The 13,844-nt window shown below is 30.1% G+C and overlaps 3 protein-coding genes across 4 annotated transcripts in view; 1 reads left to right on the top strand and 2 right to left on the bottom strand.

Annotated features, from left to right (window-relative positions):
- LOC113404183 (protein apterous-like) overlaps window positions 1–5,855 on the bottom strand; it is a 55,922-nt gene extending 50,067 nt beyond the window's left edge. For both annotated transcript variants that reach the window (XM_026645004.2, XM_026645005.2), the window contains exon 1: window positions 5,689–5,855. In XM_026645004.2, coding sequence (XP_026500789.1) covers window positions 5,689–5,724 — 36 coding nt within the window. In that variant the 5' untranslated portion in view covers window positions 5,725–5,855. The remainder of the gene's footprint in view (window positions 1–5,688) is intronic.
- The window catches only part of LOC113404244 (protein phosphatase 1 regulatory subunit 12A), a 538,461-nt gene that overhangs the window by 455,710 nt on the left and 68,907 nt on the right, over window positions 1–13,844 (top strand). The gene's annotated exons all lie outside the window — the stretch shown is intronic.
- LOC113404213 (probable NADH dehydrogenase [ubiquinone] 1 alpha subcomplex subunit 12) lies at window positions 8,196–12,559 on the bottom strand. The gene is made up of 4 exons (XM_064220435.1): window positions 12,362–12,559; window positions 11,936–12,061; window positions 10,454–10,646; window positions 8,196–8,243 (listed from the first exon to the last, which is right to left on the bottom strand). Exons 1-4 carry the CDS (start codon window positions 12,473–12,475, stop codon window positions 8,212–8,214), a joined length of 465 nt encoding a protein of 154 aa, XP_064076505.1. The 5' UTR covers window positions 12,476–12,559; the 3' UTR covers window positions 8,196–8,211.

Genomic DNA, 13,844 nt, shown 5'->3' with positions numbered 1-13,844 from the left:
CATGTTTATTTTTATAAATAAATTCTATACATAGTTCAGAAATTTATTTTTAACTGGTCAACGTACTTATTAAACTCTCTTATCAAAATAATTTGTAAAATTTGGTATTAATCCACTAAATTTAATGAGTATCAACTTAGTGTAGAACTTTTATACTAAACGTTCATACGAATGAGACTTTTAATTTTTATATATAAATATATTTATAAACATATAATTAAAATTTATTATCTAAAGAATTTTAAGAATATGTGTTTTTGCAACGCGCTGTTCAAACAACATCCCACTCATCGTTCATATTCCAGCTGAAGGCTGAGTGAGCCAGTGTAAATAATAACAAGGAACATAATATCTCAGTTCCTGGTGTCGCATTGGCTATGTAAGAAATGGTTAAAATTTTCTCCGTTGACGTACGCAGACCACCTCACTTAAGTTTCACAGAGTTCATTCCTCCAAATACTATTTTATTTAAAAGAAAAAATATTCAAATATCGATAACTAGCTACCGGCCGCGGCTACACACGAGTACAAAAAAGTTCTATATACAACTTTTATATTGATGTACAAACGTATAACGGTTTGGAATGTTAAATTTCTCTGCTTTTCTTTACTATAATATGCATTTAGTATACGTATATACCTTCCTCTTTAATCACCCTGTTTATTGACGAAGATCGCATTAAAATCCGTTGCGTAGTTTAAAAGATCTAAGCGTAGAGACGGCAAGCGTCTTTGTTTTTAATACTAAGTAGAAATAATACTAAGTATATAGAATTAAATCGAGAGTTTCGATTTCTTATCTAGTTTATAGTGACTATCGGTTCCCGATTGGAAACAGAAAGAGAAATTATTATTTGTTGCTAAGAATACTTTAATTACGCACGGTTGATTAAAAATATTATCAGCGTTTAGCTTCAAAGTTCTATAAATGTACAAACCCATTAGTTGTACTGAAATTAGTTCTGACTTAAATTTATATTATGATATTATATATTTTGTTCATAAAATATTATTCGTATAAATATTTTATTGCTCACCGTGTATCTCAAATTATTTCGCCTCCCCAACTAGCCAGCGATTCGTTTCGTTTATGATCTTCAAAGTATATTTTAAAATTACTATTAGTTAAAATTAGTTTTTAAATAGGATTTTTTTTATATTGAAAATGCAATGTACATTTTACAAAAATAATTATCATATTTGAGATAAGAATTAAAACGACGCTACAAAAGAAATCAAGTCGTTAATTTTTTTTTTCTATCATTTTAAACAAAGTTACTGGGATTTATCTTAAACTATAGTAGATGCAAATTGCTTAATATTTTTCAAATGTACAAGTTTCTAATTTGCTTGTCAATTACGATTATATTTATTATTTTAAATATATACCTTAATATTATACAAAACATATAGATTATTGATAAAGTAAAGTCAATTATAAGCTATGTTATATGTGAAAGTTCCTTTGATATTAGTTCAGTATTTTTTATGTGTATTACGCTTAAAATGAAAAATAAACATAATAAGGTGATATACTTCTCAAATTTAACGGCTTAATATAATAATTGAAATTGAGATCAATATACAGACTCCGGAAGTGGTGTATTAATACAGCTAATTTAATTTTTTTTTTTTTCGCAGCCGTCTATCTTTTGTATTATCACACTGGAAAAAATCGAAAAATTAATAACAATAAAATCTTAAAAGAGTTCAGCATCATAAAATTCGGATATATCTCATCAGAATAACTTTGATTAACATAATTATTATTATTACTTACATGAATTTTAATTGAATGAGCAATAACTAATAATGGCTCTCAAAAACGCTGTGCTCCGCCGCGCTTGACGGCGCGAAAATTACACCCAATTTAATTCAATTACCAAATCCCCCAAAAGCTTAATACCTTTTGAAAGAACATAATTTTTTATCGCAAAATAACGGATTAAAAAACGTTAAACAATAAATTTATAGCTTATAAATCGTTCTTTAGTTAAATATTCTTCAATGATTTACAAATAAACTAATAGAGAACATTATTTATAATAAACATTGAATATCGTATAATAAGTTTAAAGTATATTTTAAAATTACTTTTAGTTAAAATTACAGTTTTTAAAAAGTAATTTTTGCAATGCAATACAATGTACTTTTTACAGAAATAATTATCATATTTAATTTTATTTTCACCTGGAACAGATAATCGAAGTATTTATTCGTATAAAAAATAAATAAATAATTTAAAAACAAAATCTGCCTTTACAAAAGTCAAATTAAAAAAGTATGTTTTTTTTTCAAATGTCCATACGTTACGTGTGTGATATGTTGGACCTGTTTATAGACCTAAAACGGAAAGCACGACTTGAAATATTCGAGCCTAGAGGCCATTACTTACGCAATTACTTGCCGACGGAAAACAAACATCCTCCCGTAGAAACTCTACCTCTCATTGGCTTATTAACTTAACAACAATTGTCGTTTTAATTGTTTTATATTTGGCAATATTTCTAGTAGTCCAATCGTTATTCAATTTATTACTTAATATTATGTACCAACGGCCCTTACGTCGCTTTTTACAGATTATATAAATTTTAGTAATGCTAAAGAACAATTATATTATAGGTAAACTATATATTATTGGCTACAACAAAATCGATCAAATTACATTTAATATCTAGTAATCGCTCCAGCGAGTCCAGCGTGATCGAGTAACAACCACACGAATATTTCTGTATTTTCGCATCAAAATATCAGGAATTAAGTTTTTATAATTGAAAAATAATCCGTCCTCATTTATAAATAAATATTTAATCAATGAAAATGTATCATAATTACATTTTTACCAACACATCGAAATATATCCGCCACAAATCATAAATATACATATTTAAAATTCTACGTTTGGTTCTTCAAAACGTAAACCTGATATGGTTAAAATGTAACTATCAATGTATTTGCATTTACGAATCAAGTTCTCGATGAGGATTATAATTTATCTGGACATTTAAAATAACGAGATTTCGTTTAAGTTCTTTATATAATACAAGTTTTTTTCATAATATTATCGATTCACGACAACAGCTACTAGTCTCATGGACTAGTCTTATGCGTACTAGGTATAATCCTGCACAAGTTTATGCGTAAACACACCTGTACCCTCTAATCTCGCGTTATCATAATTCGTCCAATGGGGTGGCAATCCAATTAGGAAGAGATGAGTCAGGACCTAAGGCTATATGACGAACTTACATTCAATAGCTCAGGTGAGTCACTCCGAACATTGGAAATCTATTAATGACGATTCCTAAACAAATCAAAAAACTTTACATTTAAAAATCGGCCCAATAGCCTTAAAACCTTGCCAAAAGACTAACGAAGACTTATAATATAATTGTGTAATGAATTAATTAATATTATATGGCTTTTTAAAAAATAATGTATTTTACCTAGTTTAACTATATTTTCATCTGATAATGTTAAACAAACAGTTGCATATGATAAATAAATTCTCAGCACGTCGATAAACATCTTGAATATCCAAAGGTTATAACCATGTGTTAAAATGTAGATATGTACTGTTCATTCAGGTACTACTACTTCAGAAACATTCTTTAACTTTAATAATATAAAAACTTTTTAGTAAGCAAACTGATATGTAAACTTTTTACTATAACTTAATCGCTCACAATTTAGATAAGTTTGTATCTCTTTTTTTTAGTTTATAGCATTTCTTATTGCGGTTTTAGCCCATATAATTCCAATCAGTATTATAATATGTTGCGAAAAAAGTCAAATGACATTTGAAATGACTAAAACCTTTATTAAACGACTTTTTATACTAACTGTTTATGTAAATTATACTAGGTATTATTCCTGAAAACGAAAAGCTAACTACAAACGGAGAATAAAACAAGGTGGATTAATTGTTTTATACATTTCAAAAATTTCACTAAAATATTTTTACAGTTAAATCATCTTTGTTAAATTGTACAGTTTTGTCGCTTTATTTAGCAAACGTTTGATAGTTAAATAAAACGAACTGCTGCTCTCTATGCTACGGCGGGTTATGCGCCTAATGCAACGTGTTATTACTGTATATATTTTAACAAGTATACAAATATATGCCCTTATCTTATTTTATCGAACGTTAACAATATAAAAATAAAAATAATTAAACAACATTAAATAACTTGTATGTACGTAAACTATTAAATATCGCATGTAAATAACAGATATTCAAATTGAGTTTTTAATAAAGAAATATTATTCAATCGACCTCCAACTCAATACATTAAAAAAAATAAAAAATATTGAGCTCAGCGATATATTAATTTCCTAAATATGCTCTGTAGAAGAATAAGAAATTATCTGCATCAAAATAAATAACAAGGACCACGATAAATATGCATATAGACTAACCTGGTAGTAAAAAAATAATAATTAACTAACTTCCACCAACTTATTCCTGAAACCTTCCAAACGATTTCAATTTACGCTGGTTCAGTATTACAGGCCGCATAACAGTACCACAAAATCAGCTATCACCTAACCTGATTTTATCACAAACGAATACAATCCCAGAGCACTAAACACTCGTTCCTTTTGGATTAATTTAAATTTCTTGGAATTATATATTTTATTATTAAAAACGTCAATAAATAAGACTAATGTCTATAATTAAGAACTTAAACGTGTCGTTTGTGATTTATTTATGCGAATAATAAATAAAACTTAAATAAATAAATAACGTTGGCGTGTGTATGAATTCAAGTCGTGTTAACAAAGCCGTCGGCAAAAGGTTAATTATCTACCCACCAACGATAAAAAAACTTAGGACCAAATTGAATTCTTATGTCTTAAGGTTTTTCAAATTTTATTATACCTACATTTGGTATTCAATTTTATCGACGCTACTTGTTAAAAAGTTAATGGCATATTTTGCAACGATATAATACATACATCAAAACATTAATTTTCATTTACGTCCTCACAAGAAGTTAACACTAAAGTTTTTTTTTTTTTATGTACTTATAAAAAATATCTACACAGAAAGTAAATAAACGTTATGATGTTGTTTTGATACTTAACGCCTACGAGCTTATGGGCTAATGTATAGCATAAAAATTCTAACGTATTGTAAAATATTTAAATACGCAAAGGAAAAAAAGGTTATTACAATAAAATAAATAGTTTGTAGTTCTTCGCGTAAATAATGTCTTCAAACTTAAAGCTTCAAAAGATTTCAACGATATCCTTCGACATTTCAAGTTATTTCAAGATTTGATTTTAAGTCCAAGATTTTTTTAAAGTAATTCAGTTTTATAGGTTTAACACACTAGTACATATCTATAATTATGTCTTGCCTTATTTTATTACATAGAATACATTTAGTCATTACCGTAAATACATATAGTTACGTATGTATATGTTGTTTTCTTTTAAATAGTTATATTTAATTAAAAAATATAAAATATTAATTACAAAATACATTCCGTCATTTATTAATCAATCTTTTAATTATAGGTATATTCTTAATAGGTCCCAATGATTATGGTTGTTCTTGTTAACTTGAATTTATATAATAAAAAAATATTTATTTTATTTAAAAAAACATACTCCAAAAAAGTTTTAAAAACTATTCCGAAAGTTAGTTTTGACAGTTAAAAAGTTTTTAAAGTAACTTCTTACCCAGTGCATCGCCCCCCTCTCTTCGTATACTCCCATTTGGGGGTCAATTTTTCCGTTTTCTATTTTCGAACGTATGGGCCTCTGCCCCACTACACTCTACACTCACACGCGGAGCATAACGTGCGCGGCGCGTCGCGTCCGGCGAGCGACTGTGGCAGCTCTACCGCAAGAACTCGAACTCGATGAACTCTCCGCACCCTCGAGGAGGAGGCTCGACTCCGCCCCCTGTGCCGCCTCCCGGTCGATGCGGACACGAGCCGACTTTTTTTTCATAAAAGTTGTTATTGAATTTTTGACGCAACTTTTTTTGCAAATTTGTAACGAATTGCGCTCAAGTGCCTCTCTTGAAATAGTTTTAGTGCGATCGATCGAACATTCGTGATGTAGGTATATTGATTATGATTTTGAAGATTTTTACTGAATTTTTGAACACTTAGTTAACTGCAGACTAAAAGTTTAATATAAAAAAGTATATCTAAAGTATAATGTATACACAATATATCTACATAGGTGTTAACCTAATGTTAAATAATGTGCTAATTAGGTTACATTAGCACATTATTTAACATTGTAATCTTAACTGAGTCTAACGACTAAGTTAAGATTACAACAGGAATTATTTAAGTTATATTCAAATACAATTTATAGAACCTAACGTTTCCAAGTAAAGTTTCCGTACAGTAAAATATAGAAACTTTTTTCAGTAGACAATACAAACCGCTATGTCCCTGCATTTTAAATCTTGTAATATCTTCGAAAATATTCATTGCATGCTGTTTACACTGGGCCTGCACAATATATTTAAGGCACTTAATAAGGAAAAGGATTAATGCTGTATTGCTTAAAATCACATCGTAAATACGCCATCGCGAACTTTTTTGTAAAATTATATTATACATAAAAACCGGGAAGGGTTTTTGAATCACTCTATCTATTAAAAAAACCGCAACAAAATCCGTTGCGTAATCTTAATGGTCTAAGCTAAAAAACACAGGGGACAGACGGCGGAAAACAACTTTGTTTTATACTATGTAGTATAAAATTATACCTACTATAAAAATAAAAATCAACTGTGAAATATCTTCAAAGTTCATTTGTTTTCATTTATTTCTCTAAATATACTTATTGCTCTACGTATTAAAAATGAACACTTAATAAATTTACCCGCAACTACCTTGTATTCCTTCACAAAGTATGGAGAGAGTGGGGTTACTGATCCAATGTAAAGAAGTATATTTTTTTTTTCCTTACTTTTCCAGATCTACTAAATATATATATCATTACGTTTCTACATCGAAGTCTTTAAATAATAATAATGTTATGATACGGCTTGTATTACGCCACTGCATGTTAAAAAGCTCCTAAAACAATATACGATAAGCAGGGCCGTCTTAAGCCAGGAGGCAGAGGGTGTAATAAGCCGGGATGAATCCGTTGGGCGGCATCTCGCTTGAGCAAGTCTTAGACCATCGGTAAGCCGCCCAAGGTTTCTAAAAAACCTTTTTTTTTGGGGGGGAGGGAAGATCTCCAGAACACAGCTTCCACTCTTGGTGTCCTTAAGACGGAGCTGATGATATGATATCATCATAGCATGCATTAAGATTATAGAAAACGATTTACCAACTGTCGAAAATACTAATATCATAAACAAGTAGGTATAGCACTATTTCAAATACCTATGAACTAAATTTACATATACATACGAACTAATTTGAACATGAACATCGAACATCGAACTCTCGTAACTTACATTTATTTATTAAAAATAGATTAATTGATATATAACTAATTGTTCGCTCGCGTTTTAATGGTTAGTCGTCATGTGTTAGGAGTTAAAAAGTAAAAGCTTGCTTCATACCCAAATTCATCAAATACGGTTCATTGGTTTGTCCGTGAAAAGGTAACAGACATACGGACAGACCGAGAGAGTTACTTTCTGATTTATAATATTGGTCTAGACTAGCTACCCGTTTCGGGTAGACTAAATTGTCTACATAAAATATTTATATTAGAGAACGAACAAAGAAACATTTATTTATTTATATAAATGAATTAAACTTAACATTCTATTATAAGAAAAAATACCAATCACCTGCAAAAATCATCTGATACCGTCATAAATATTATATACTATTATAAGGAAATATTATGTCCATTAGAAATGACGCAATTAAATCAAACCAAACCGAAGCGTTCATCACCCCTCGGCTCTTTTCACCCCACGCTCTCCTCAAGCAGTTAGATACTATATCTCACTATCTATCTATCTCACAATGGTTCCGATTCTTTATATTAGAAAAAGGATGAAATGTAAACGAATAATGTAGGGCATCTTTATGTAAGCTTTTAAGTTTAATGAAAAATGTTACTAGATTGTACTTACTGTTGAGATATTTGGTCAGTAATGTTGTTTCATAAATGACACGAATGAATAACGTTCATCTGTAGATTAAAGTTTAAAATAAAAAAAATAAAATTTGGTATTTATTTATTATTATTATGTTTATTTATTAATTATTTTTTTCAATGTGATAGACGCGAACATGAACTTTTACCTGAAAGATAACATAAGGCGTCAATCAACATAAGTAATATCTTAAAATCATTGTTAACTTAATAGCCCTAAAGTGCTTGGGACTTACGGTCCAAACATGTAGAAAGAGAATATTCAATAAGAATAACTATAATCAAACGCCATCATAATTTTTTACATTAATTATCAAGTGATTTATCACGTAACCTTTTTTTACTTTTAATTAAATAACATTATTTACACTTTTAAGTATAAGAAACACAATTAAAATTATAAATATTCTAATGTTATAGTAATTAAAAATAAATCAGGTAATATATTTTATTACAAGTCAGATAGCTTTTAACTCTCCTAACACATCATTCTCAAAAATACTCATTGAGTATTTAAGAAAAGTCAATTAGCGACCGTACGAAAGTTAAAATAAAAGTGCAGCGTAAAAAGCGCTCAGAGCTTTTTTACCGCTTTACATCACGCTGTTCAAACGAGCGCTTTAATAAACACTTTGTGCCATTGAATTGCTCGATACGGACGCGCGATGGATTCAACAGAAATTGCATCAATAGGTATTTCTGCTGTAAGAATACCAAAAAGTCAACAAAAGATAGCTTCACCTAATTCATGAACGATTTTCGAGAGGCTGAGAGAGATATTGTGACGCTGTATTAAACATTAAAACCAAATCTTGTACAATTTTTTAGTTAATTTCGAATAACATTTTAAACATAGACGAGTTACTAGCCCCTGCTGGAAATAAATTAAGAATAATAACGTACATAATTTTTTAATACACACGTGCGAACCTGTCGACAACGCAATCCGAACTGAGCAGTCCCAACAGTCGATTCAGATCTTTATAAAGCCCTCGTTTGAACGTATATGTACTTTTATCTATGTGGTATAGATTGGAGACTTTACTCTCAGAGCTTAAAATAGAGCGTAGACCGGTGAAAAAACTCCCAGCGTAAGTTCTATTCAAATCTTTAAAAAAACGCGCGTTTACACATTCAGTATGCGCTCGTGCGAACGGTGCATTAGACGTTATGGTCTTTGAGCGCAATTACGTCTGTTGACGTTATTAATAAAAATAAAAAAAAAAAACGATAAAGTGTGAGTCGGTCCAAGGGTATCGTTTGTTGTCATTCATCGTACTATTGATATAAAAAATAAAAATAGAAAAAGTGTTATATGTAGTTATTAATAACGAGTATTATATTAAAAAAATCTAATAATGATAACGCACAACAAATAAACAGTTAGAAAATCGTACTAGTTCAATTTATTCAATAAGTACGTTGAAGTACACGAATGCAAAATTTCAGAGGTATCGGTTGAGTAGAACTTTTTTAAAATTATTCTAACAAGAGTTATTAAATAAAAAAGTCTCAGAAAATTAAATGAAAATAAATAGACAAAAAAATTGTTTTCTCCGTTAATTGTATATGTTACTTAAAAAAGAAAAAATCAATCTCCAAAATCACAACTCTAACGTCCATGCAACTAATGTCTGCTGTTTTAGTCGAAGAGATTTAAAGAACACTTTCGACATAACTTTCATAAAATTATTGATTTTAAAATTCAGCTAACTGCGTAGGACATTTTAAAATACACAAATGAGTGCAGAAACAACTCAATCGGACACGATCGGAGGGAAATCAAGGGCAGGATCTTTGCTGTTGCGCGCACGGGTTTGTATCACTGCTAACATCTTTCTCCGAACTGCTAATGAGAATTTTTTGATACAAAAACTTAACAACTTTTCGTTCAGGTCCGACCCTATATTAAAAACCAAGACCTTGGAATCATCCTTATAACCTAAACACAGGACCACAAAGGTAATATTGAGCCCTCTACACGATTTTACTTAGGAATGTATGGGGAAAAATATGGCATGGCTTAAGCACTACATCTAGGTATGCTAAGGTCGTATGTATATTTGTGTTGTTATGAATAGTGTACATATACATATATAGATTATTATCGATAGAAAATATTACCTGGAATAATTTAATTTAAAACTCCAATAATACCCATATTAAATTTTTACCAATAATAAGTGACTTTTAAAATATTTTCTTATGATTTAGATTTATATATTTTCCAAAATTAAAATAATATGCTGATAATTTTTGCATTCGTTCACTTTTTTTAATACTTTTCTTGTCAACAACACAAAATACACAAACGAATACATTAAAACAGTAACAATTATACAAGGAAATTAATATTTACCGTCCCAAACATAGATGCGTTTTCTAGTAGTACTGTAGGGATAGAATGCTTGATCAGTTCCACTAAAATTCTCCGAGTGAGGAAGCAACCATTTATGTACGTAGCAACAGCTCATGAGGCAATACTTAGCGCAGTCCTCACATGGCACCTGATCTGTTTTGTAATGCAACCAGCCGAACCACTCTGCGGTCACCTGTTTGAAAGGATGCCTTACATCATCTACAATAATATTATAGAGCTGGAAGGGTTTGGTTGTTTTTTCGAACGCGCTAATGTCAGATTCAACAGAGATTTGATAAAACTTATTAAGAGCGATATATATATTTTTTGAGAAATTTTACGCGATAAACTCAAAAACTACCAAACTTAATTTTATATGCCTTCACTAATAGGCGGAGTGATTCACGGGGAAAAATGAAGTGTATAATTATTTAAAGGTATTGTGTAAATTGACTAAAATATGATGGCGATGATTGAATTTGTTAGAAAAAAGAAAATAGTAGTACATCATTTAGGTTAAATTTTCACGGTGTTTTATTTGTTTGACTCCATCCATTGTAGACGTACGTACCTACATACGTACCTACGTACGTACTTGTAAGTACCTATACATATACATACCTCAAATATTGCATTGCATAGTAAATACCTTATTAACGCCCACTAAAGTACCCACTTCTAAACGCAAACATGAAAACACAACGCAGATAACTGAGGGTAATTCTAAATAATTACATAGGTTACGATTACGATTTCACTTCGATCGAACCACAAATGCATCGTTGTGTTAGTAGAATAGAAAAAGGTTGAACGACAACGATAAAGTTTAGATCGATTGTGACGGTGTCATTTTCAGGGTGAAATTCTGACACAATTGTGTTTAAATGGGAGAGAAACTTTAACTTTACTTCCTGTCCGAATCGGCTTCGATGAGCAAATAGAAATCGTAAATAGAATACAAATCGTCAGGAGCGCCAATCAAATCAATTCTATTACATGAAGCAGAATATTTAATTTCTAGAAAAGTTCTAATCTCAAGATTAGGAAGTCCAATTTCAAAAAAGCGTTTTGCAATAGTCACCCTTTCATTGAGCAAGGTTCACTACTATATATAACTTCACGCTCGAAACCATGGGACATTTTTTTAAATATAAAATATTACGTAATGGTAAACGGTTACCACCGCCCACAGACATAGATGTCGAAATAAATTTTAACCGTTCCTTGCATCTCACTGTAGTTACACTGGCTCACTCACCCTTCAAATCGGAACACAACAAAACAAAATATTGCTGCGTGGCGGTAGAATATATCATGAGAGGGTGTTACCTACTGTTAGCCGGGCTTGCACACACACAAGCTCTACCACAAAGAAATCGAGGAGTTGGTTATTTGCAAAGCAGTAAAGCTGTATTTAGCAAATTTATCATCATCGTTGGTAAAAATTAATCATTCTGACTACATCGGACGTCAAACACTTACCTGACTAGCATCGTAGTCCCATTTTACAGCAGGGTTATACTCGACCCAGCGACTACGCCCGAGCATGTAGTTTGGGTTCTCATAATATTTATTTCCGTAACTATCATATCCTACGAACTTGCCGTCCTGATAAAATAATGAAACCCTGTTATTGGCTGAACTTTAATGAAACGTTAATATGTTTAAAATTATTTTTAATATGCTTAACGTAAATCATTTTCAAGTAGAAAACACAATATTTTAATTTTTATTGCTCTATATTCGCTTACAGAATTAATTTATGATTGGAAAGGAACTGGGTCAGGATTCCAACCAATTATGTAATATTGAGTTTTATAAACACGTTATATTAAATAAAATATGATAATATACATTATTCCTATTTACTGTTTTTTGTGATATGCGAAAAATATACAAGTAACCTACTTTTAGGGTATCTGTCCGCCACAATTTGAAAATTGACTTAATTGGACCGCCATTTTTAAATATTATTTTTACTAGACGAGCCCATTTATCAAGCGCTAAAAGCTTTATAATCATATCACCCTGTTGAAATAAAAACTACTATGTTATAAGTTTTATAAAATTAAACTGTAATATTTACTTTGAAACTAATAATTTTTATATTGGTATAACTATTTGACATATGTTTTTTTTTTTTAATATTTAGTAGAGTTTACGTATTGAAAGTGAATGCTTGAAAATTATTGTACTTAATTTAAAACAGTTCGTACTAGCAATTTTATAATTAAAAATAATAATTCACCGTCTAAATATAATCATACATACAATTATAAGGATATACTGATGAGTTGTTCTATGGTGTTTGTTTGAAATACTGCTTACCACCTAAAACAAGGTTTAAAATTCCTTAGTGAACATGAATCACGTAAATATTTTTCTTTGTCACGATAATTGCTGTCTAACATCATTGTACACTCGAGAATTGAAAATTATAGTCGACTAACGGTTTTTCTGTGTAAGACAACCACAAGCTGGCAGTCGCTTATTTCTGCCAAATCCTTTTTCTTGCAGTATCATTAATTCGTATTAGTCGCCCTTTGGTCAAAATACGACCGTAATTAATTGCTAATAAAATATTAGATGCGGTTAATCGAAAGATACATAGGAAAAATAGGGCTCAACTGGACGATACTTTGTCATTACTACAATAAAAAAATCAAATGTAAAAAACAATTTCATTTCATTCATTCATCTATGTCATAACGCGTGTTGTCATCGGCGGTATATATGTAAACTATATATGTTTCATATTAAATATTATGTTGATAAACATGTCGTTGTGTGTGTAATGTTTTATTTTTATTATATTCATGTATTTCTAAAGCATATTTTATAAAAATATTAGCTTTCTACTCCCCTTCTCCACACAAACTTTAATAGTGCCAAATTTCATACACTAGGGCGCGTCTTTTTGGTAAAATGGAGTAAAAAGTTATTGCTTCGTGTGTTAATATAGATAAACAGATTATATTATACTTAGGAGTTACTAGGAACAAGAAATAAATCAACCAGTAGGAAAAGCAACGTAATCATTTTATTTCACTAACAACCACTTAGTACAAATACAGGATACTCACAGCCTAATATAAGAAAAAAGATTAAATTTAACTCATCCGTTTAATAAAAAGAATAAATGTTCGGTTATAAAGGAAGACATACCAAGGTTGTAAATATTTTATTATGCATCATTGTACCTCATATGTTTTAAATAAACGGTTTTTAAAAATTAATAATACAAAGAAGATCAATTCACTAAACATTCGAATTGACCACGGCCATGATAGTCATTAAAATATACGGTACGTATCGTAATCTTAATCTACGTACTAACGCCACCGCAGCAAAAAAATCTGCGGATGCGTCAATATAGATTAGGTTAGATTTT

Source organism: Vanessa tameamea, chromosome Z (assembly GCF_037043105.1).
Source record: "Vanessa tameamea isolate UH-Manoa-2023 chromosome Z, ilVanTame1 primary haplotype, whole genome shotgun sequence".
NCBI classification, from domain to species: Eukaryota; Metazoa; Arthropoda; class Insecta; order Lepidoptera; family Nymphalidae; genus Vanessa; species Vanessa tameamea.
Note: the sequence above shows the minus strand (reverse complement) of the source record. Positions and strands in the feature narration are given on the sequence as shown.